Source organism: Anabas testudineus, chromosome 7 (genome assembly GCF_900324465.2).
Source record: "Anabas testudineus chromosome 7, fAnaTes1.2, whole genome shotgun sequence".
NCBI lineage: Eukaryota > Metazoa > Chordata > Actinopteri > Anabantiformes > Anabantidae > Anabas > Anabas testudineus.
Window position 1 is genome coordinate 12,239,739 of NC_046616.1, and position 23,683 is coordinate 12,263,421.

Sequence of the window (23,683 nt, forward strand, 5' to 3'; positions counted from 1 at the left end):
TCTCCTGTCTGCTAGCATCAAGTATTAGCTCATATTTCTTTCTTAGAGTAAGTAACATTAACCCAGCAGTGACCTCCTACTATTTTATTGCACTGGTACATTTAGGTATTTTCCTGCTTTCATCATCGGGTCCCTGCCTTGTTGGAAAAGACACGTTCACATGCTGCCATGTTGATTAATAACCCACTGCACTTCCACTGTCTTTTAAAACAACTGATGGCACATTAGCTCTTGCTCCTTTGAACTCCCAAAAGCCTCTGTAACATTTGTTCACACTTAAAAAGGTGTCTGCATGTGTTATGCTGTCCTTGCTATTAGTGTCTTTTATAAAGGTCTGTTACATTAATGTGGTTTGCTGATAGAGGCCACTGCTTGTTCAGATCAACAACACAAACAGGAAAAATCTTTTTTCAATCCTATCTAATTCCAATATTAATTTCACCTTTTCCCGAATGTCCCGGAGGCGTGTGTACGATTTTAGGTGTGGTGGTGAGGATTTGTCTCAGTTCATTTGTGTGTCATTGTGTATTCCCTCAGCGCAACCATAACCTCAGCCTTTCCTTCCTATCTGGCTCTGACTGTGTGCTGTTCACATACCAGTGTTCATTACTCATCATTTATACACCACTGATGTGGTGTGAGTGTTCCTCTTTAGGTTTGTTTGTGAAAGCCAAATATTAACCCAGGCAACAAGAAATGTAAGAATATCAGATGCAGTCAGATGATATTCAGCTGCTCAGAAAAGAAACCCTTTAACATGAATCTTTATTCCCCTTTATGGCCTCGTGTTTTTAATAGATTTCTTCAATATGAGCCAAAATGTGTTTGTAGTGACTTACTTCACTAAATCCTTAGATGGAGCGTCTCTGGCATTGATGTATGTAGGTAACAATATATGGTATAGTCGTCTCTCAGAAAATTTCCTGTGTTTAAATGTAATAGCACATGTGTCGTCGGCAGTGTAGATTTCATTTAGGTGCTCTTGAAGGCACTTAGCGTATATTAGAGATCCACCACTTTAAACTAATGATGAGGGACGAGTGTTTTTTAACCTTCTAGTTGTTATGTCCGATATTGGTGGTTTCTCACAGGGTTGGCAGCTATATCCAATATAAACATTAGTTAAAGTGATTTTAAAACTGGGTTTTATGTTCACATCCATGAGTGGGTGTGGCATAAAAAATTCAAGTCCAGGCAAGCTCTTTGTTTGAGTTTGGGTTACTTGTGATTATCTATACAGCTAGACATTGTTTGTATGTGGTTTCTCTTACATCATCTTATTTATTAGTCCGGTCATCTTCCTATTCTTCTCATTCTGCTCACATTGTGTGAATGCAGCATTTAAGGAAAGATGAGAACATGCATTATAACTTCTATAAATCACAACATGCACGTGAATATCCCTTGAGCTGTAATTGTAAAGTTTAACATATAGCATTATAGTATTTTGCTGGAGATTAAATGATGTAATTTGTGCGTGGAGTAATGCACAGCACTCAGATAAAGCTCAGATGAGCTTCACGTGTACGAACGGTTCTAATATGCTGGATTAGAGTGGAGAATGCTGATGCAGATTAAGTGGTCAGTAACGCCTCGGCGCATGACTTCCATCTGTAAAACCCCTTTATGTCAGAATGCACATTAGTCTCCCATATTTATTCATGTAAAAGGGTGAGTTGCTTGTGTGTGTGTGTGTGTGTTGCCTGTGTGTGTGTTTATCCCCCTCTGACCCTGTGCTGTCAGCTGTGAGAGGATCAGCCCTCTGTCTGACTTGACTCGAGGTCAGAGGTCAGCTGCAGTAGGTTAAAAGAAGATACAGCGTCATCTTGTGCTGCGTTTAAAAGACATTACTATGCACACATTTTAATAAACACCCTGACTTTATCGCAGTATGTTGAGCAGGTCCGACATGTGCCTGAATGAAGACACACATAGTCCTGGTTTGACATACTGACACACGTCTGACAGAACAGGGCCGTGATGCCAGGCTCAGTCAGCATTCATTCCTCTGTGTACTGGGGCACCCTTTAACCTGCACCAGCTGTGTATATATACACACACACACGCAGATATATTCACTTCCTGCTCCTCAGGGGAGTTCTTAGCGAATGAACCAGCTCTGCTGTCCAGTTGGCCCTCTGTGTTAATGTGCTGTCGTCCAATCAGCACATTCCTCTTTCTCTAGACAGACACTGTGAGACGATTTTGGCAGTGCACGCACAGGGTGGGGTAATGCTCATATCCTGTCCTGTGACCTCAGATTACACACACACACACACACACATACAGAGAATCACTGTACTGTTTTGCTCATGTTCACACTCAAAACACCACATTCTTGCTCTCAAAACACAACAGCTTTTCCTCTGTTTTGAAGCAGCTGTCACAGTCGGTCTTTCAAACCAGAGCCCCTCAGTGTCTCTCTGGCTGCTGCCAGCCACAGTACCAGTGTGATCGTGCCAGTCTGTGCTTGTTATGCCCCGCACCAATACAGACTCTCCTCTGTCTTAGTTAATGACCTTCCTCCGGCCATCTTTCCATCCCTCGCTTTCTCCCTCACGGCACCACTTGGACTGGGCTTGACAGAGCCCGGCCTCCAACAATAATGACGCTTCAGTCCACCACAGTTAATTTGCAGCTGATCGCTGTGCTTGCACGTCTGTGTCTGTGTGTTTTCCACTAAATAAACTACCCCGTAGTATGACTAAAAGATGAAGAAACAAAGATTAAAAAGAGAAGCTCGAAACCCCAGTCATTGTTGTTTCTCATCCTGGGCAGATTTCAGGCTGGTGTGTATCCAGGCATGAACTCTGTATTGAATGGTGGCCTCTCCATTTGTGCTCTTTTATACAGAGAATGACAAAGCACTCAGCATTCAATCACACACCTCACCTCTCACTCTAAAACTGTCTCTGACTTTGCTCTGCTGTCTCTTTGTCTGTGACTGCTGTGGACTCGTTCTGCTCCTTCCTTCTTTCCCCGATGATCTCACCATGTTGTGAAACCTCAAGAGTTTTCTGCATGGGAAGTATCGGAAACAAAAGTCTGCAACTCAGACTTCTAATATATATAATCAGGAGCTAATTTTCTGGTTCTGTTCGTCCAGGAAAGCACCACACAAGATAGTGACCAGAGTGTGAGAATGCTCCCCACCCAGTGCTGGTTTATCCAGCACACCTCCCTCAAATCTGCTGGTGAACTTTGGCTCCCACCCTCTCGTCTCACTTTCTCGCTGTTGTTGTTTCATACACACACCAAGCTGTGTTCCCTCATGCTTCCTGCAGTGACTCTCACCGTGTGTTTATCTCCCCCTATAACTCTCCCTTCCTCCCTAACGTCTTCTGTTATCTTGGATTTTCTCCCTTTTCTCCTCCTCTGAATAGGTTGGACAAGGGTCCTTGTTGTCACATGGTCAGTGGGGAGAGGTGTGAGGGGATTGAGGCTGAGCAGTCCACTGGCATGTTGCACTTGACATAGCATATGGTGTTATCACTGGACACAGAAGAAGGGAAATAACTGAGAGCGTGTTGCAGATTGTTGCAGTGGGATTGTTTGTGTGTACAAGGGGAGTGTGTGTGTGTGTGTGTGTGTGTGTGTGTGTGTGTGTGTGTGTGTGTGTGTGTGTGTTGAATAGGGTGTGTCCTACATGCATGTTTGCTGCACAAGCAGACTGTGTGTTTTTGGGGTCTCAGTTAAGTGGACTTTGTCTTGCTCCTGTCGCTCTTCAACAAACTCTGGTAGTTGTGGGAGTCCTGCCAGTCCAAGGCCGAATGAGGAAGGGGTGGTGCCGGTTACAGTGGGAAAAAGTGGGGGAGGTGGAGGAGATAAATGTTTGAGTCCCATGTGAAAACGGCTCACATGGCTTCCTTTTTTACCCTGCTTTCTGTCCCAACTGTTCCCGACAGCCTTCAGTTTTACCATTGTTCTCTGCTACTTGCTGTAATCATATTTGGGTTTCATAGCCACACAGTGCCTATGGCACTCACTGTGTTTGTTCACTGGGGCTAATGTGAGGCCAAACAATGGCATTATCTCCCTGTCTTGTTGTAAATGGACTGATCCGCCAACATGTGGAGTTAGTAGATCTGGTTTAAAGGGGATAAAGAGGATTATTATTATGACTCAACCCCTGCAAATGTATTAGCTAAAGCAGAGACTCCGTGTATGTGTGTCAGAGAGTAGTTGTGTGTACTGGATGTGGTTTATGTGTGTGTTCAGTTGTTTTGTGTTTGTGTGCTAATTATGACTAAAGTAACGTTGTGGTGTTGCTGTCCTCTCTCCTAGGTGACATCACGCAGAAAGGCTATGAGAAGAAGAGAGCCAAGCTGCTTGCCTCCTACATCCCCCATTTGCCAAGTAAGATAAACTCCTCTTCTGCTTTTTGTTTTTCCTCATTTCCCCTTTAACCCTTTCCTTCTCCCCGTCCTACGCAATGTTCTCCTCATCTGTAAGCATTCTTAAGTTTGGTCACTCAGACATGTGGAAACTCAAAGTAATTGCATCACAAGGTCGCAATGTTTTCCGTAAACTGGAAGTTGATTTTTTTTCTTTCCCACCTGTTGAGAGAACAACACGCAACAGCTTTCTGTGTGTGGTTTCAGGGGTGAAGTTTTTGTAGTTCATAAAAACTGCCCAGTGTGAGTGTAAATGTCCCAGTTCCTAAAAGGAATTTCTGGCTTTTGTAGCACTCTAGTGGCCAAAATGGGAACTGCACAAACAAACGAAACTTCTTTTATAACTACAGTGGTGAAGTGGTTCCTAGGAATTAAAATTGAATGTTTCAGTTCTGTACGGCTACTCATAACTATGTGAACACTGTTTTCCTAATTTAGGGTTGATTTACAAGCAGTCACAGCAGCAGGGAAGTACCAGAGTTTCACCATATTACTATGAGCCAGTCACCTCTGTCCTTATAAGTAAGCTTATCAGTGTGGGTTTCTCTGTCACATGAGGGCGTGATGTTTCTTTAGGAAAAATTGCACCACATTAGCTTTGGCTCGACAAACCCTTCTTAATCGGTCACTGTAAGCCAGTCTCAGTGTTTAGCTTTCTTTTCTGCTAGCTCAGCCTTTAGCTTATGCTGCCACATGATGCGTGTTTAGTCAAAGGACTTGTGAATGACTCAAAACCTATATGTCATGAAGATGATTTTCTTTTTTAACGCTAAGATTCTGTGACTCCTTCTTTTTGTCATATAATGGGCAGCTTGTCCTGGAAGTGTTTGTGCTTCAAAGGTCACCTCTTGTTCCTGCCACCTGTCTCTTCAGGGTCCTCATCCCTTCAAACATCATTTTCTAGGGGATTCTGTTACTCGGACCCTCTAGGAAGAGAAGAAAGATGACTAAAAATACATTTGCTTCAATCTAACCCAGTTTCATGTACTCTGTTAACAGTGCACGTTGCATCAGTCAAGTACATGTCCTTATTTCACTTCATGTTCAGAGGTTATTTAGTGAAGCTAAATTTAGAGAGCTTCTCAGTGGATCATATAATATTTATGCCTACATGTACATGTGATGGCATTATGTAAAGCAAGAGTGCTTCCTGTTAGTGTGCAGCTTTCAGAAAACTTATGTTTGTCTGTTTCCTTTATTAGTGTCAACCTCTTATTGACTTTTATTTACCTGCCTATGCTCTTTAGATGCAGATCTAGCTCTGCCAGATGTGCAGCTCTCTCCAGGCCACAGTGCCGACCCCAGCCCAAGTCCTGAGGCCCCGGGCCCCTCCACCTCCTCGGCCTCCAGACACCACCGCGCACATCGCAGTGGAGGGGCCAGAGATGAGCGCTACAGATCCGGTACATAGCATACTATAAGTAAAAAAAAAACAATACATAAAAACATCTTAACAAACCAAAAGCCACCATAAGTAAACACTGTCCAGGAATTGAAATCAGTCAACTTACTTTTTGTAATATATTTTTCTTGCTTGTCTCACTGTGTTCTGTTCATGTAGACATTCACACAGAGGCTGTGCAGGCAGCATTGGCCAAACATAAAGAAGAGAAGATGGCGCTGCCTATGCCAACCAAGAGACGCTCAGCCTTTGTCCAGTCTCCCATAGATACCTGCACACCTCCAGGTAACTATAGGTCAAACAAACACAAACACACACACACACACATTCACACACAAGCATTTCTCTCTCTTAATACTCAAGGTTTTCTCTTTCCATCAGACACATCTTCTGCATCAGAGGATGAGGGCTCACTGCGCAGAAAGGCAGCTCTCAGTGCAGTGTTAGCCCAAAACCTGCAGAGCCCCGATTACTGGATCAACCGCTCCGTCCAAAGCTCCTCCACATCCTCATCTGCCTCCTCCACCCTCTCCCATGGAGAGCCCAAGACCCAACCACAACCCCAGCTTCAGCCTGCTATTTCCTTGTTAGCCGACGTACTGGCCCACACACGCATAGGTAAACTTCACTCGTAAATAGCTCCAGTATTGACAGATTTATCTCTTCTATGACCCTCACAGTCTCTCTTCCTTCAGAAAACAGCGTCCCTCCTGATGTGACATCCTCCACTCCCCAGGAGAGAGGGTCCCGGGTTGACCTGCCTCCAGCAGTCAGGGGCATGAGCCGAGGACAGAGTCGCTCCAGCATGCTGGATACGGCTGACGGTACACCCACACTCACACAAGCCCAGATGTCTATAAATGTCTGTTGATGGTATAAATATAAATCCCAGTGTACATGTGGGGAGAAAAATTACATCCATTCATTTTCTGTTCCTGAAACTTGTGGAACTTGGTTACTGTCATCTGGTTCTTCCTTCAGATCGTGAGGTTAAAACATTTGCATGTTGTGATTTTCAGTCTTCTGTTTGCCTTCTACGGTATGACTCACAGCAATGCAGTCACGAGGCTGTTTGGAGTGTGATCAAATCAATGAATGATCTTCCCATGTTCATCTAAAATTACCTTCAACATCATCCTCATTTCACTGTGTGGTGAATGCTGCTAATGACCGATATTTTGTGTTCTTTCTTTTGGGTCCATTAATCCTGTCCCTGTCTTGCCTTTCATTTAAAAAAGGAAAAAGAAAAGGTAATATAAATCAAAACCGGGGAAGGGGAGGGATGCTGAGGAGGCCCGGATGAGCTTGCTTTCCAGCCTAGTGTCTGTCTATCTGTCTTTATGTTTGTCTCATGTCACAAAGTAGGTTTAGATGTAATAGATTTTCCTATAGATTCTCCGGTCTGTGTCTCTCCATGTACAAATCTCCCTTTCAAATCCTTCCTGCTGATGATTTTGAACCTGACTGTGTGCTGGTGTGTAGGGTTCTGCCTGCGTGAGAATGTGTGGTAAACTAGAGATTCGTGTTAGAATAGAATTGCATGTGTGGGTGTGTGCGTGTTTTGGGGTTGTTTGTTTGCATATGTTTGTGACAGTGGCTTTTCTTGGTGTTTGTCCAGGCGTGCCTGTCAATAGCAGGGTGTCCACTAAGATCCAGCAGCTGTTGAACACACTCAAACGACCCAAAAGACCACCACTCAGCGAATTCTTCCTGGATGATTCGGAAGAAATTGTAGAAGGTGAGACACACAGTGTGCATACGGGGTACCTTCATGTTGTGGTTCTTTTCTATGGGGAAAGGCGCTGAAATAATATATCACAGGAGTAAACCATAAATGATTCCCATAGGCCCATTTGTCATTAGCCTAACAAACTATCTCTTCTGATCACAGGTGTTATTTTTGATTTTGCGATATTTGAATTTTTTAATAACATAACAGTAGCATTAATAAGAAATGCTGCAAAAACATTACCACAATGAGCATATCTACCAGGTTGCAGTAGAGCAGAGAGAGCTGTTATTTTAAACTAAACAAGCTTAGTCATTGTCCAGTTTCTATGGTTTTCAGTTCTGCTGGAAATTACCCACATTCTTCTGACATGTAATTTATGTTGCTCACAGTGTCTATTCAGGGTTACACCCATATTCAGAGTTTATTCTAACCATGTGTTTATCTGTGCATATTTCGATGTTCAGTTCCCCAGCCGGACCCTAACACCCCAAAGCCGGAGGGGCGTCAGATCATCCCTGTGAAGGGGGAGCCCCTTGGAGTAGTCAGTAACTGGCCTCCTGCTCTACAAGCTGCGCTTGCCCGCTGGGGGGCCACCCAGGCCAAGAGCCCTGCCCTAACTGCTCTGGATATCACTGGCAAACCCCTGTACACCCTCACATATGGTGAGCCACAACTTTACTTAAAGATATGTTTAATGTAGATTAAACTGTTTCCAAAGCCCAAATGTAGGTGTTCACGTGTTTGTTGTTTTGTATTTTATATGTTGTGATGTATTTGTTCATGACCTGTTTTTTTGTTGTTGTTGTTGTTGTTGTTGTTGTTGTTGTTGTTGTTGTTGCTGCTGAGCAGACACACCTACAGTACATTTCATCTAACACAGGGCCACTGTGTGCTGAACAGTTGAACTGTCTTTGATCAGTTTTACAAAATAAAAATGTGGTAAATTAAAAACAAAGAAGACATTTTAAAATAATTATTGCCTTTTTTTCAGGTAAACTATGGAGTCGCAGTCTGAAGCTGGCCTATACACTGCTAAACAAACTGGGCACAAAGACTGAACCTGTCCTACAACCTGGAGACAGGGTAAGAGAGGGAAAGTTGTCAGTCAACATGTACAGTACGTCACATATGCTAAAGAAACAAGAGGAGGAAAATATGTTTTTCTGTTTCATAGGTGGCACTGGTGTATCCCAACAGTGACCCTGGCATGTTCTGGGTGGCTTTCTATGGCTGCCTGTTAGCTGAAGTAATCCCTGTGCCCATTGAGGTCCCACTATCACGACAGGTAAAGAACATAAACATTTATAGATTGATAATGATGGAAGTCAAAATTTACCTCTGAAATGTATACCTCTAATGTGTCAGTCTAACCTTTCATAATCAATAAATGGTCAGTTGTAGCTGAGCATCTGTTTTATTCAGTAGCTATTTCACTGTAACCACTAAGTTATTTAATACCATCCCTGTGTACATGGTGTAAATAATACCGGTCGCTTCCTGTGTGTCACAAGTCTCTTGACCCTTGTCTCGCTCCGTAGGATGCCGGTAGTCAGCAGATTGGCTTCCTGTTGGGCAGCTGTGGTGTTAGTCTGGCTCTGACCAGTGAGGTGTGCCTCAAAGGCCTTCCCAAGACACCAAATGGAGAGATCATCCAGTTCAAAGGTCAGCTACACACCAAACACAGACCATTACTATGTTACTGCTGGCTCAGCAGGAGTCTCAGCCTCTTTGGGTGCCAGTAGACTAATTGAAGAGAATATACTGTATGATGTTCAGTGACCAATGTAGGGCTGCAATGAGAGGGTTGATAGTAAAGCATTTGCTGTCCACCTTTGGCCTTAAAGTGTTTGCTAGATGAACATTATTAATTTTGTTAACATTGTAAAATTCAGTTTCAAATTAATATACCTAAGCACGCTGTATTTTTGCTTTGTCAGCTAAAATATATATTATCTTTCTTGTGTGTGTGATTAATGCTCACCAGGATGGCCAAGGATGAAATGGGTAGTGACAGACACAAAGTACCTGACTAAACCATCCAAAGACTGGCAGCCTCACATCCCCACCGCTAACACAGACACGGCCTACATAGAGGTACTCGTAGTTCTCTTCTAGTTATGAGTTGAATTCATTTACATTACAGAAGGTTCTGGCTTCCATTTATATTTACTACTATCATATTTTATACGTTCTGAAGTCTCAGTCGGAGCTCTTCTGAGCAATTAAAATATTTTTTATAAACTTAATTAAATGTGATCTCTTCTTAAAAATGACTGTATTTAACATATACAGTTAGTAGACATGTATTTAAGAATATTAAAATATTAAATAATTGTTTCCAGTTTGCTCATGTTGTCATTTAACTTTGTTGATATGTTTGTGTGTCTTTCACACTACAGTACAAAGCGACTAAGGAGGGGACAGTGATGGGAGTTGCTGTGTCAAAGATCTCTATGCTGACCCACTGTCAAGCCCTGACGCAGGCCTGCAACTACTGTGAAGGTCAGAGCTGAGTGCTTTATGTAAATTACCCTGCACTGAGCTGGTTATTGCACATATCTTCACTGACGGTTTTTGTATTGTGTGTCTTAGGGGAAACACTGGTCAATGTGTTGGACTGCAAGAAGGACATGGGCTTGTGGCACGGCGTCTTAACGGTGAGCTTATATTCAGCTATTGATACTGTATATCTAGATCAGTTGACCTTTTAAAGTGTGGTTTGAAGCACACAGTGACATCAAGAATGTATGTACCTGTTTTTCCCCAGAGTGTCATGAACAGAATCCACACCATCGCAGTGCCATATGCTGTCATGAAAGCCTGTCCCATGTCCTGGGTGCAGAGGGTGCACGTTCACAAAGGTTCAGCCAATCTTAACCTAATCTTAATTTTATATTTCATATTGCTATTGTTTAATTATTCTGTTTTCTGTATAAATGTATATAAATATTCATCTAGTAGCACGCAGATTAAGTAAAACCAAATTAGGGATATTAATAATTACATGACTGTCCACCAAGAAACAAAGAGAAATGACACGGCAAACACAATATCTATACATTAGAGGTAGGGCTGGGTAGAGCTTTATTCGATGCATTCGATTCATTTTTTTGTTTTTTTGGTCTTATCACTCAGCCCAAAAACTCTGAATTCTCTATGTAACTGTACCATGTGTAACACGCCCTCCTTATCCTCGTTATAGCACGTGTGGCCTTGGTGAAGTGCCGTGACCTCCATTGGGCCATGATGGCCCACAAGGACCAGAGGGACATCAACCTATCCTCTATACGTATGCTCATTGTGGCTGATGGAGCAAACCCATGTGAGTCATTCTTTTGTATGGAAGAACTTTATGTGGTATTTCGACTGTTTCTATTGTGTGAATGTTGTTAATGTTTTTTAATTTTTCATGTTGTCAGGGTCTGTGTCGTCATGTGATGCCTTCCTGAATGTGTTCCAGTCTCATGGTCTGAAGCCTGAGGTCATCTGTCCATGTGCCACCTCTCCTGAAGCCCTGACTGTAGCCATACGCAGGTAAAGCATCTATATACTCACTTGTTCATGGAAGAGACTTCAAAGCTCAAGACAGCTGTAGTTTTGCCTGAAACCAGCAAGAGTTACTTTGTTTACAAAACCTCATAATCATAGTAACAAAGCAGATGTGTTAAATTAGGAAGGGGAATTTTTACAGAGACAGACCAAGTGAAAGAAATAGAAAGTTAAACAGAGACTTCTGAGAGGGTTCTGTCTTGTTTAAGGTAAAGATACTTCTAGAAATATTTTGACTCCACTGCGCTTGCACAAAACTGAAAATATACAGTTTTAAAGAAATAAATGCTTTATTTTTTGCTTTCTGAAGACCTGGTGCACGAGGAGCTCCTCTACCAGCCAGGGCCATCCTGTCCATGGGCGGTCTGAGCCACGGGGTGATCAGGGTGAACACAGAGGACAAGAACTCTGCTCTCACCGTTCAGGATGTGGGCCACATTATGCCTGGAGGTTAGCCAAGCAGTTGGGCTTATTTGGCACTGCAGAGGTGTACCAGCTTTGATATTTACCGAACACCACTTACTCTGCATATATAATGTGTGTGTGTTTCAGCTCTGATGTGCATTGTGAAACCAGACGGGCCCCCTCAGCTGTGCAAAACAGATGAGATAGGAGAGATTGTGATCAACTCTCGGGCTGGAGGCACCATGTACTACGGTCTGCCTGGTGTCACTAAGAACACATTTGAGGTATGTTACAGTTTAAAAGCCATTTATTCTTGATACTCTAATACACATGTAATAACGTAATATGAAGTTTGCAGCAACATGAAAACACATCCTGGTCTGGGTTGTCCTCTGACCTAACTTGTGTTCACTCTGTTGGCTGTTGGAGAAAATGGATGGATGTGAAAGGACACTGATTTAAAGCCTCCACTAGATGGAGCCACAGGCATCATGTAATGGTTAAATTGTATTTATTTTTTCTTTGTGCTGATTTTAGGTTTTATAATACCTCCTCCAGTTATTCTCAGTCTTTTGGTGTTTTTGTTCAGCACAGTTTTTATGTCAGGGTGAGTTTATTGAAATCCTATCTTTGATGCCTTTCAATACAATCTTAATCTGTAGGTGATTCCTGTCAACCAAGCTGGAGCCCCCATTGCAGAAATTCCCTTCTCTCGGACGGGTCTGCTTGGATTTGTAGGACCGGTAAGGCACACATATATAGAAATAAAGTACGTAAAACAAAAACCTGTGACAAGACCTAAAACTTAATTTCTGAGCTTAAATCTATGTCCACAGGGCAGCCTGGTGTTTGTTGTGGGGAAGATAGAAGGGCTGCTGACGGTGAGCGGGCGGCGCCACAATGCAGACGACCTGGTGGCCACCGCACTCGCAGTGGAGCCTGTCAAAACAGTTTACAGGGGGAGGTGAGATTGTGACAGCTCCCTATGAGCCAATGTAAGGTTAACTGTTGGTTTAGTGTTAGATATGTTGATGACCTACCAACTGGTGCACTTTTTGATTTTAAAGAACAGGTTGACAGGTCAATATGGAGAGTGACTGTACACAAATCTCTACTGTAACTGATCAATCCCTTTATTAACCAGTTATGAATGTTATGTAAAAAAATGGCATTAAATTACATTCTATGTTCTATTAAAAGGGTAAAAATATTGATCATTTTGTTTGAGCTCCACAGATCCTACAGTGTATCTGTTGTCATCTATGCAGGATTGCTGTGTTCTCAGTGACAGTGTTTTATGATGAGAGGATAGTGATTGTGGCAGAGCAGAGGCCCGATGCCAGTGAGGAGGACAGCTTTCAGTGGATGAGTCGAGTACTGCAGGTAAATCACACACATCTGCTCATGTCACACTTTTTAAAAAAAAAACTCTTTTTGTGATTGTATTTTGGTTTAGTCACTTAAAGACTGGTTAAAGTAAATGATGATCAGATGATTCCATGAGTGAGGTGATGGGCGGAAGAGAGCTCAGGCAAACCGCAGGGCAGAGAGGACTGAAAGGTGGCAGCGTTTTTAGACGGAGCTAGAATTATGAAATAATGATTTATAGGGAGCTCTTTGGTAAGTTTTAATCATGTGGTCACAGCCATAAGTACCTATACTGCTCTTACAGATTTATTTAATCATTCATATTTGATGATGGTGGTAGGTGAAATAGGGGTTCCTGTATTGTTCTCACTGATGTTTACAAACACTAATCTTGGAATATTTCCATAGTGTGTATTTATTTTTCATTCTCTAAATCATGTTATATATTTTCGGTACAGGCTATCGACAGTATCCACCAGGTTGGTCTGTATTGCCTTGCCCTTGTCCCAGCCAACACCCTGCCAAAGACGCCGCTCGGGGGCATCCACATATGTGAGACCAAGCAGAACTTTTTGGAGGGAAACCTGCATCCTTGTAACATCCTCATGTGCCCACACACCTGCGTCACCAACATGCCCAAACCACGACAGAAACAGCCAGGTAGGCCACTGTAGGCTGTCTCTGCTCATGCTCGGTATTTAACATCACAGCAAGCAGAGACTTTCCCTGAATCCAGTGATGAGTTTGACAATAAATAAATTCAACACTGTTGAACTTTAGCTTAAAAGTTGGTCTCTGTAAAGATGAGTTTCTTTGTTTCTGATTTACCCAGTTGATGTCGGCCCAGCTTCAATGCTGGTTGGAAACTTGGTGGCAGGGAAACGCATCGCTCAGGCTACGGGGAGAGAGCTGGGTGTGGTGGAGGACCAGGATCTGATCCGAAAGGTACTGAACCCAAACCACCATATTAACCCTAGAATAATTATCACACGCTTAACAATGGATGTAGCTCTTTATGCACGGGGTGAGGAAAATGGATCCCTCTTCATTAGTGATATTTAATTGTCAGTATCTGAAGCAATATACGTTATTGAAATTATATTCTTCCTATTTTAGAATATTAATATAATATAATATATTAATATAATTATTTAATTATGTATAACACTCATAGACTGTCTGTGATTATACCATATAGTGGAGTGGTAATGATTTTTACAATTAACTTTTTTTGAATTCATTCATCATTTAAGTTGTGAAGCAGTCACAAATGTAAAATATGATGGTTCTAGCTTCTTAAAAGTTACCTTTACATTAGTGTGAACTGAATGTTTTTGGGTTTTGGATTGTCAGACAAAATATCAATATATATATATATATATATATATATATCAATCACCAAGTAAACCAAATAATCAGCAGATTAAATGATTGTGACATGATGATTTGTTGTAGCCCTTCAGTCTATGAAACAAAAAGTCCAATTAAATTCTAATTAATCTACTGTATAAGCTGAAATTTCCCTGAATAGATGCATATGTCCTCCTAAATCTCTGTTGTTCTGCCTTTACTTTTGCTTGGTTTGGGCTTTAGCTCTGTATGTGGCCCACCATGATGGTAAGGCTCCAGTCTGGCCTCGTCTTTGCTTCTGCTGCTTTTGTCAGTCAGATGTGCTTTTGCAGCCACAACACTCTGATGGCCACCAGCAACAGCTTTGGCCCGATGCACAGGGATGACTGTCCAGGCTGGCTCCTTGGCCAGCGGGGGTCCACACACCTAAATTATAATATAATTTGAAATGAAGTGAAATTACATTCTTCATGTACCATTATCTCATAACAGACTCTCTCTGCCATCACCTTTTAAATGGAAGTCAGCAAGCAACCTACTAGCTTTGCCAAGCCAAAAGCTCAGCAGTAAATTAAGTGATGTTCACCGACTGTAGGGGAATAAAACCTGAAAGTAAAGATTTATTAGGCTTTAAGGAGTACGTAATTACACACTGTTGTGTTTATACTAGTAAGTATTAATTAGGAAAATCTTCTGTGTGCACCTCTGCTCGCTGTGTTCACTGTGATGCTCCCCTGTGTAGCATGGCTTGATGAGTGGTCAGGGCAGCCGGTCTGCATGATGTGACTCCTGATTGATTGTTGACCAGAGCACGACCTGTCTGATGAGAGAGAGATGATAGAGGGTGGCACAAGGATAATATCAGGCGGTGATTTTTTTTTTTTTTTTGGCCAAATGAAACAGTGCTATAACTTATGTTTGAATGTCCAGAGAGCATCTGTCAACGTTAATGTTTTCTATGTGTTGCCTAGTGTTCATGTCGCTTATATCTTTAATGGACTTCTTTGATTTCATGTTCTGCCCTGTTCTGTCTTGTGTGCTAGATCGATCCTTGGTGTACTGACACTAGGGGGGAAGAAGCTAATGATAAATTTTACATTGCTTTTGTATTTAATTGTAAATAAAGTCAGATTGTTATTCCCTTAAAGCCACTTCATGTAAGAAACAGCCCAGAGAGACTCTGTTGTCCAAATTGTCATGACCCTTTGTTTAAAAGGTCGAAGTTAGTTAGTTTTTGATAATTTGCCTGTTACCAGGTGCAGGTGGTCCCAGCGTGACTTCTGATCGTGAGACACTCCTGTACCCCTGTCATGTGCTTGTTGGTCTGTGTGTGAGAGATAAAAGTGTCACAGATTATCACGTGCTATGAAATGTTTTGTGTTTCCTTTTCCCCACTAAGTCTGTTTGAAATCTGTTGTTGTTGAGAGAACTATTTATTTCGGGGTGTTGGTTGGTTCGTATCTGACTGTTTCTGGATAGATTTTATATGTTATTATGTTTTTGATACAGCTTTGTTGAATTTTTATTTATGTTTATTTACTTTTTATTTATTCATTTAGTTCAATCTGCACCTTCCTTTCTATGCCTTTACAGCACCAGTTCTTGTCTGAGGCCCTTCAATGGAGAGCCCAAACTGACCCAGACCATGTTCTCTATGTGCTGCTCAATGCCAAGGTAAATCACTGAACTGTAGCAGTCCACATTTCAGACCATGCTCCTGCGATACCAGTGGAGATCCATTTTGTTGGTTGTTCCAACTGAACTTCCTGTGTTTCCACTCTAGGGGGTGGCAGTGTGCACGGCTACTTGTGCTCAGCTGCACAAAAGAGCAGAGAAAATCACAGCCACGCTAATGGAGAGAGGAGGCCTCAACACAGGAGATAATGTGGTGCTGCTTTATCCCCCAGGTAAACACACACCCATCACAGTTTGCCATCTTTCTCTCTAGCATAGAGTGATGCCTGTTTAATTTGCCTGTATTTTATTTGTTTCTGCTTGTTTACGTCTGCAGGTATTGACCTGATAGCTGCCTTCTATGGCTGTCTCTATGCGGGGGTCATCCCTGTGACGGTGAGGCCACCTCACCCACAGAACCTGGCTGCTACTCTCCCCACCGTTCGCATGATCATCGATGTAAGTTATCTACGCTAGTCATAACCAGTATCTATCTAAAACAGAATAAGAGAGCCAGAGACATTTGCTGCAAACTGTTGTAGCATTGCTTTTATTAGATCACTTTCCAGTACTAACATACAGTATGTATCATAAACCTCTAAAGAAATATGAACCTTACTTTAGCCTTTTATTGCTATTGCACTGTAGCACTACAGTATAAATATTGAAGTGCCCTTGGGCAAGTAACTGAGTCACACCCAGAGTCAGTGAAGTTCTTTTGCCAGTCACCCTTTCACCAATTTCCCTGGTTGGAAGCAAATAAATTGAATTTTAAATCAGTATAACAATAATAAACACATTTTATCTGAGTGATATATTAAATGGAGGAATTTGAAGCGTAATACAAACTTCTCTGTGTTTTTTATTTTACAGGTGAGCAAAGCAGCCTGCATCCTCACCACTCAACCTCTCATGAGGATCCTCAGGTCTAGGGAGGCTGCTGCCAGCGTCAATGTGAAGACGTGGCCCACGATCATCGACACAGGTGCTGGACTGACTCCTGTTGTTACACACGTTTGTCTTTACTGTGTATATCCACTGAGGTTTATAAACACAGATTAAGTCTTTATTTTGTTGTTAAAATAACAAGGTAACACTTCCCTCTCCTCTCAGATGACCTCCCCAGAAAGCGTCCTCCGCACATCTACAAACCCCCCACAGCTGAGATGCTGGCATACCTGGACTTCAGTGTGTCCACCACTGGCATGTTGACAGGAGTCAAGGTCAGTAATTCTTACAAAATCGTAACTTTAGCTTTAGCATATTTAAAGTTTGACGTTAGAAGGCACAAATACACAATATACTCAAATATATAATTATAGAATAATGTGAAGATTTGTACATTTAATATTCACTGACTTTAAGTCAGAGATTTGTTCAGCAAAAAAATCGAAATGCTTTTAGTTGAATGGACATGAGTAGTATTTGTTATTTATGTGAGTTGCTGTTACAATTCAATAGTTTTATTTACATATCTCCTCAGATGTCTCATGCTGCAGTCAGTACTCTGTGCCGCTCCATTAAGCTGCAGTGTGAGCTCTACTCCTCACGCCAAATAGCCATCTGTCTGGACCCATACTGTGGCCTGGGCTTTGTCCTGTGGTGTCTCTCCAGGTAACGCACAGACAGACAGACACACACACACACACACACACACACACACAGACTGCTTATCATGTTTCATGTAATAGTAAGCTGTAGATGTAGAAATGTTGCTATAGTGAATTATGTTTTTGGTCCAGTGTTTACTCAGGTCACCAGTCCATCCTTATCCCTCCCCTGGAGCTGGAGAGTTCACTGCCTGTGTGGCTGAGCACGCTCAGTCAGTACAAGATCAGAGACACCTTCTGCTCCTACTCTGTCATGGAGCTCTGCACCAAAGGTCTCGGCACCCAGACAGAGATGCTGAAGGTAAGATGTTGCCACATGATGTTGCCGTTTGAAATTCCTGCTCTAAACGAATATTAACCAAACCATGATAAATAGTGTCCCATTAATCCTGTCCACTGCAAAGGAAACTAGTAAACACTGGGACATGTTAATGAAAGCATATAAAACACAATATTGAGAAAGTAAACCCTAGTACAAGACTTGTTCATGAACTTGAAGACCATTTAGAATTTATGCAGAAGTAGAAAGGCGTCTCACAGATACATGGCAAATGACCTGAAAGTGTTTACAGAAAAGTAAGAAGTCTGCTTCTTGTGGTTCTTTAGAGCTCAATATATCTGCTTATTCTGTTTTTAGTTAAATGCACTTAGGATAAAAATATCCACTAATGCTGACTAAAAGAGTGAATAACCTTTGCATAACCCTGCGTGTTTACAGGCGCGGGGTCTGAATCTGTCGTGCGTGCGAAGCTGTGTGGTGGTAGCAGAGGAGCGGCCTCGTCTTGCTCTCACGCAGTCCTTCTCCAAGCTCTTCAAAGACCTCGGGCTGTCGCCGCGCGCAGTCAGCACTGCCTTCGGCTCCAGGGTCAACCTGGCTATCGGCCTGCAGGTTGGTTTCACGTCAACACACATGTATTGTTCAGCTCATTCTTGTGTATCCCGCTGGGTGCATTTACCGGTCATTGCCTTTTTTTTTTTTTTTGTAGAACTTGAAATGTTTTTCCATGCCAGAATGATAAGACCTTTTTATTGTCTCTATGGGCCAAACAAGCTTCACCGTTTATTTATTTTCCTGTTCTCAGGGCACTGCTGGACCAGACCCCTCCACTGTCTATGTTGACATGAAGTCTCTCCGTCATGACAGGTAAGAACGGAAACCCCTGTAATCCTGAAAAAAGCCATCGACGCTGGTCACGTGATGCGAAATGGAAAAAACAAACAGGACAGAGTGATTGACAGGCCACCTTTTGTCTGTGTCTTTCAGGGTGAGGCTGGTGGAACGAGGAGCGCCTCAGAGTCTTCCACTCATGGAGTCTGGCACTGTACGTATTGATTATTGGCTTGTAAAGCCCATTTACGTGGTCACACTGGCCACAGACACAGAGACGTAATAGAAGTGGTTCTATTATTCCTAAAGCTAAAGTCTCCTATTATGTTATTATGTAGATCCTACCAGGAGTGAGGGTCATCATAGTGAACCCAGAGACCAGAGGCCCACTGGGAGACTCACATCTTGGGGAGGTGAGTGGGCTGAGAGGATCACGTCATTTTCACTCTTTGATTTTCTTCTTAAGATTTTTAAGCATTTTGACTGGTTTCATTTGAACCCCATGTTCTCCTTTAGTCTCAAAAGACAAATTGTTTAGCTCAGAGTTAGTCACTCTCTCTGTTTCTGTTTAGATCTGGGTGAATAGTCCTCATAGTGCCAGTGGCTACTACACCATTTACGGGGAGGAGAGCCTGCAGGCGGATCATTTCAACACCAGACTCAGCTTTGGGGAGCCCCACACTCTGTGGGCCAGGACGGGCTACCTGGGCTTCATCAAGAGGACTGACCTACTGGACGCAAGCGGAGGTGAGGGAACGTTTTACAGAAGCTGATGAAAAAAGCTTCTCCTGTTTAATTAGGCTTTGGGCACTTTATAGTATAAAGTATAATGTAGATTCTATGGTTGGGCAACATACTGTAAATATAACATATTACATACTGTATAATAATATATATGTAATTTTATATTGCAACAATGATCTATTTAGAAATTGTTGATAAGTGAAAGAACCAGAGAGAACGTTCTGGTTTTAATCCAGTGATTGTCCTATCAACCTTATTGGAGTCCCTAGCTATAAATAATAAAATAGATTTCTAATTTATTCTTCTGCAGATCGTCATGACGCCTTATTTGTGGTGGGCTCCCTTGATGAAACACTGGAGTTGAGGGGGTTACGCTATCACCCTATTGACATCGAGACCTCCGTGTCCCGAGCCCACCGCAGCATCGCAGAGAGGTAAGGTTCACTTTGTTTTTGTACTTACTGAAAAGAGCTGTGGTGCTAAGCAGGAACACAGAACGCGTAACTGAGTTCTGTCCCCATATCTCGCTCCTCAGTGCTGTGTTTACGTGGACCAACCTGCTGGTGGTGGTGGCAGAGCTGAGCGGCTCAGAGCAGGAGGCCTTGGACCTGGTGCCCCTCGTCACCAACGTGGTCCTAGAGGAGCACCACCTCATTGTCGGGGTGGTGGTCATCGTGGACCCTGGGGTGATCCCCATCAACTCCAGAGGAGAGAAGCAAAGGATGCACTTGCGAGACTCCTTCCTGGCTGATCAACTGGACCCCATCTATGTGGCCTACAACATGTGAACACCCTTTACCAATTGATGCAGAAAACTGAGCCCGGCTCCGAGAACAGACGTGAGGGACGTTGCGGTGCTTTCAGTAGCAACTCAGATGTTAAACCTCAGACACATTTCAAACACCGAACAATGTGGGAATGCGAGTACAGTACAAATACTGCAATGAGAACGAGCTTCCCTCTCAGAAACTGTGCCGTCTTTGCTTCCAGCTGCTTAATCACTGCAGCACAGGTGCATTGAGATTTCTACTGAGGGAGAAGGATGTTTTCTCTCCTCTTGATAGTAAACACATCTGTCAACTGGAGGATCTTCATCCTCTCTGTGCATCCCATATCTCCCTCATCGCTCCAACTGTTTTTTATAAGACATTTTTTAATTCCATACTTTCAGTAACAAAAGTCCTCCCCTCCTTCCAACCTTTGTTTTTTTTTTATTTTTATATTTGATCATGAACCATTCATCCCCGTGTGTTTATTCTTTAATTCCCACAATCGTTGTAGGCAGGTTGGTGCACTGGAAAAGCTGGAACTTTCCCTCCTTGCACTTTAGGTCCTTGCGCCTCTGAGTTCACTTTCTGTCTCCCCTGCCTCAGGGGGACACCCCCTCCCATGTCTGCTGCTGTCACGAGAGCAAATCCACATCAGTATTAAGAAGTGCCACCAGCCAGCGCACGCCCACAAGGGCGATCCTGGCGTATTACCTTCCTACCAGGTGCACCGTGGCTTTCACCACCCATCCACATACTGCATTTGTCAGCAGACATCCTGTCGGCATTCGCATGTAAAAATATCCTAAAAATACACTTGAATTATTTGTTGGTGTGGGAAAAGAGAGACTCGCTTCATAAATGTACAAACCTGGATGATAGTGATGAACCAGATTCTCTTTGTAGGTAGAAGATAGATAGTTCCTAAGGTTGTGTAGTACTAATACATTTAAAAGCTCTCGTTTTAAGAATAAAAGTTGAGCCGTAGGACAACTAATGTCAAAACGAAGGCCCCGAAAACTAATGTTTGAAAACTAACAAGCCCACGAATCACATAGTGGTGGATTGGGTGTGTCAGCACGGAGCATGCTGAGGCAGAACTCAGTCAGTTCATATTGTACTTGTCATTCATTAGCACCAAATTCGAGTCACGGCTGCTTTAAGCGTCTAATGTTCCAAAACATGAAGACCTACTGGTGATATTTGAAACACACAGAGGGTCTTTTAAAAACTTATTCCAGACTATTCTGTCTCACATTTTGTGCCCATTTCCCAGACCTGTGATTTTATCTCCTAATCCTCCTACATGTAACTGGATGCTGTCCGACTTGTCTCCTACATGTAACTTAGATTTTTTTGGTCATGCTATACAACAAAAACACTGTGGCCCCCCGTCTTTGTTTGGATTAAGAAATACAGTCACAACCTGGGAAATGATATGATGATATTTTTTGATTCAGATAGTTTGATGAGAACCTTTACAACTGCAGCAAGTATAGGTTTTTCAAAGGACGATGGCGTTTTAGTTTTTTGAAAATCACATGCTTTCTGTTGAAACTCATGAGAGGCACAAATAGAGGCTAGACAGGGTGCGAATACAGACGTTGACAAAAAGTACACCCAGTGTCAACTTACTCAACTTGTTCCTCGTTAACTTACGAGTCTTCTCGTTCTTTCTCAGAAAAAAAGGGAGATTTGAACATTTGCTGCTCTGTGGCAACCGAGCAGATCCTGCAGAAGGGGACTGTGTGTTGACATTAAAACCTCTAGAAGAAGCAAATAAGCCTACATTTATTTGTCAGTGACAGCCAGTTTCATAGTTTCCTGGCTTTAATTGTGTGAGCGTCTAGCTTTCACGTGTAGTTTCTCATGTTAAAGCAAAGAACGTCTGTCATTTAATGTCAGTGTCACATTTATTAGATAAATGTAGATCATCAGAAGGCAGATCAGTGCCTTTTTACTGCAGCATTGTCCAACGTATGATTATGGATAACGAGAACGAGGACAGAACCTTGCCTTACTAAACCTGTGGCGCTTCAGTACTTTCTGGCTGTAATCATGTATTTAAAGAAGTATTCCACCGTTTTTCAGACGTGGAGCCAGTTTATAACTCAGAATACACTCACATCATATCTTTTAGAGGAAGGGGGGCGTCTTGCTGTCTTTAAGTTTGTGGTCATGCCTTTCTCATTTCACCATTATCATTCAAAACAATTCTTTCTGAATGTCTGTAATAATGGGAAAAAAAGTAAAATTAGAAACGAACAACAATCAGTAAACAACCTGTGATTTTAAAAAACGTCAGAATCCTCCTTTAAAAAGAAAAAGGGAGGTAATAAATGAGGGTGAGGATTTTGTCTGTATGCTATATTTTAGAGGTCAAATACTGTATTACTGGTGTTAATGTGTACATGGAAATGAACTTGTCCATAAAAACTTGACTGATCTTTCATACTTGACAGCATTTTTCTGCATTGTTAATTTAAAGGTATCACATTATACAAAAGAGAAAACAAAGGGTTCAGATGACTTTGGCAGGAACAACGTGCACTTTCCCAATATCATTTTGTGTGCATCTGTGAGGGAGTGTGTGTGTGTGTGTGTGTGTGTGCGTGTGCGTGTGTGTCCAGTTTAACAGTGATATTTGGCATTTTCTGGTGCAACAAGGTTTGTCTTTTGTAACAAAATCTACCAGAATATTGAACCTTTTTTTTTTTTTTTTCTTCTTCTTCTTTTTTTATGTCGCCTCCACTGTATTTTAATTCTCTCCATCCAAAATTGGAGTTTAATATATTTTATAGGGGATATGTTTTCCTGATGTAATCTTTCTTTCAAACTGCACAATTTCTGCCAACAGCTGGTTTGAGTTGGACGCAGCTCAGTGTAACACACTGATTAACCACTTTTCATTCAGTGACAGACACTGACCACACGTGTGCGAGCCAGTATCTGGGACGAGTTAGAGCTACTCATGAATTACGAAGCGAAGCTTCTGAGCTTTTGTGTGATAATTGCTTTGTTGCTACTGTTTCACTCCGGCAAGTTTTAATAAAGTTTTATAATTTCATGTTGGCCTTCAAGCCTTTTCAATGGACATTGGTGCTATTCATTAAAGGGAAAGTTGACAGACTTTTGTCCTCCAATGTCATTACAAAATAGGCTTCTTCCTGGATGCCCTTTTTTGTGTGAAAAATAGGTCGTTCTTTTTAAAATGCCAACATTTGTTCAGTGAGTGAGCCAGTTTTTACTCACTGTTTGGTTCTAAAATTGTTCATCATCACCAGTTTTCATCAGATGTGATGAAACGTCTCTCAACAGGCAACTCGACAAGGACAATGCAAGTTGACTTTTTCCATTTGTCGGTTTTCAAGCTGTTGTGTTGTGAGGAATGGTATACATTTGAAACCTCCAAAGTTATGCTAAGCACAAAATGTAAATGTACATGTGAGGTAATGAAATTAGGATCTGTCACACACACATACAATAATAAAAAAAAAAAAACTCAAGGGCCCACAATGTATACCTCAGCAACGGCTGTCTGTTCACTATGCATCGTCGAGCTGCAGCAAAGACATTCTGA

General features: G+C 42.2%; 1 protein-coding gene across 2 annotated transcripts in view; it reads left to right on the forward strand.

Moving 5' to 3' along the window:
- The window catches only part of dip2ba (disco-interacting protein 2 homolog Ba), a 35,826-nt gene extending 12,656 nt beyond the window's left edge, over positions 1 to 23,170 (forward strand). Inside the window, exons 2-39 of one of the 2 annotated variants that reach the window (XM_026369016.1) lie at positions 4,285 to 4,356; positions 5,642 to 5,797; positions 5,956 to 6,081; positions 6,178 to 6,414; positions 6,492 to 6,620; positions 7,035 to 7,046; positions 7,415 to 7,534; positions 7,993 to 8,190; positions 8,520 to 8,611; positions 8,703 to 8,813; positions 9,067 to 9,190; positions 9,513 to 9,622; positions 9,928 to 10,030; positions 10,121 to 10,185; positions 10,296 to 10,389; positions 10,731 to 10,850; positions 10,948 to 11,062; positions 11,388 to 11,527; positions 11,630 to 11,766; positions 12,145 to 12,225; positions 12,319 to 12,446; positions 12,751 to 12,865; positions 13,309 to 13,510; positions 13,683 to 13,795; positions 15,794 to 15,874; positions 15,984 to 16,107; positions 16,212 to 16,333; positions 16,748 to 16,859; positions 16,988 to 17,097; positions 17,358 to 17,488; positions 17,617 to 17,785; positions 18,203 to 18,373; positions 18,567 to 18,628; positions 18,749 to 18,806; positions 18,931 to 19,005; positions 19,165 to 19,339; positions 19,647 to 19,770; positions 19,872 to 23,170. In XM_026369016.1, the coding sequence (XP_026224801.1) occupies positions 4,285 to 4,356; positions 5,642 to 5,797; positions 5,956 to 6,081; positions 6,178 to 6,414; positions 6,492 to 6,620; positions 7,035 to 7,046; positions 7,415 to 7,534; positions 7,993 to 8,190; positions 8,520 to 8,611; positions 8,703 to 8,813; positions 9,067 to 9,190; positions 9,513 to 9,622; positions 9,928 to 10,030; positions 10,121 to 10,185; positions 10,296 to 10,389; positions 10,731 to 10,850; positions 10,948 to 11,062; positions 11,388 to 11,527; positions 11,630 to 11,766; positions 12,145 to 12,225; positions 12,319 to 12,446; positions 12,751 to 12,865; positions 13,309 to 13,510; positions 13,683 to 13,795; positions 15,794 to 15,874; positions 15,984 to 16,107; positions 16,212 to 16,333; positions 16,748 to 16,859; positions 16,988 to 17,097; positions 17,358 to 17,488; positions 17,617 to 17,785; positions 18,203 to 18,373; positions 18,567 to 18,628; positions 18,749 to 18,806; positions 18,931 to 19,005; positions 19,165 to 19,339; positions 19,647 to 19,770; positions 19,872 to 20,124 (4,667 nt within the window). In that variant the 3' untranslated portion in view covers positions 20,125 to 23,170. The remainder of the gene's footprint in view (positions 1 to 4,284; positions 4,357 to 5,641; positions 5,798 to 5,955; positions 6,082 to 6,177; positions 6,415 to 6,491; positions 6,621 to 7,034; positions 7,047 to 7,414; positions 7,535 to 7,992; positions 8,191 to 8,519; positions 8,612 to 8,702; positions 8,814 to 9,066; positions 9,191 to 9,512; positions 9,623 to 9,927; positions 10,031 to 10,120; positions 10,186 to 10,295; positions 10,390 to 10,730; positions 10,851 to 10,947; positions 11,063 to 11,387; positions 11,528 to 11,629; positions 11,767 to 12,144; positions 12,226 to 12,318; positions 12,447 to 12,750; positions 12,866 to 13,308; positions 13,511 to 13,682; positions 13,796 to 15,793; positions 15,875 to 15,983; positions 16,108 to 16,211; positions 16,334 to 16,747; positions 16,860 to 16,987; positions 17,098 to 17,357; positions 17,489 to 17,616; positions 17,786 to 18,202; positions 18,374 to 18,566; positions 18,629 to 18,748; positions 18,807 to 18,930; positions 19,006 to 19,164; positions 19,340 to 19,646; positions 19,771 to 19,871) is intronic. The other variant, XM_026369017.1, reaches the window with a different exon arrangement.
- The last annotated feature ends 513 nt before the right edge of the window (positions 23,171 to 23,683 follow it).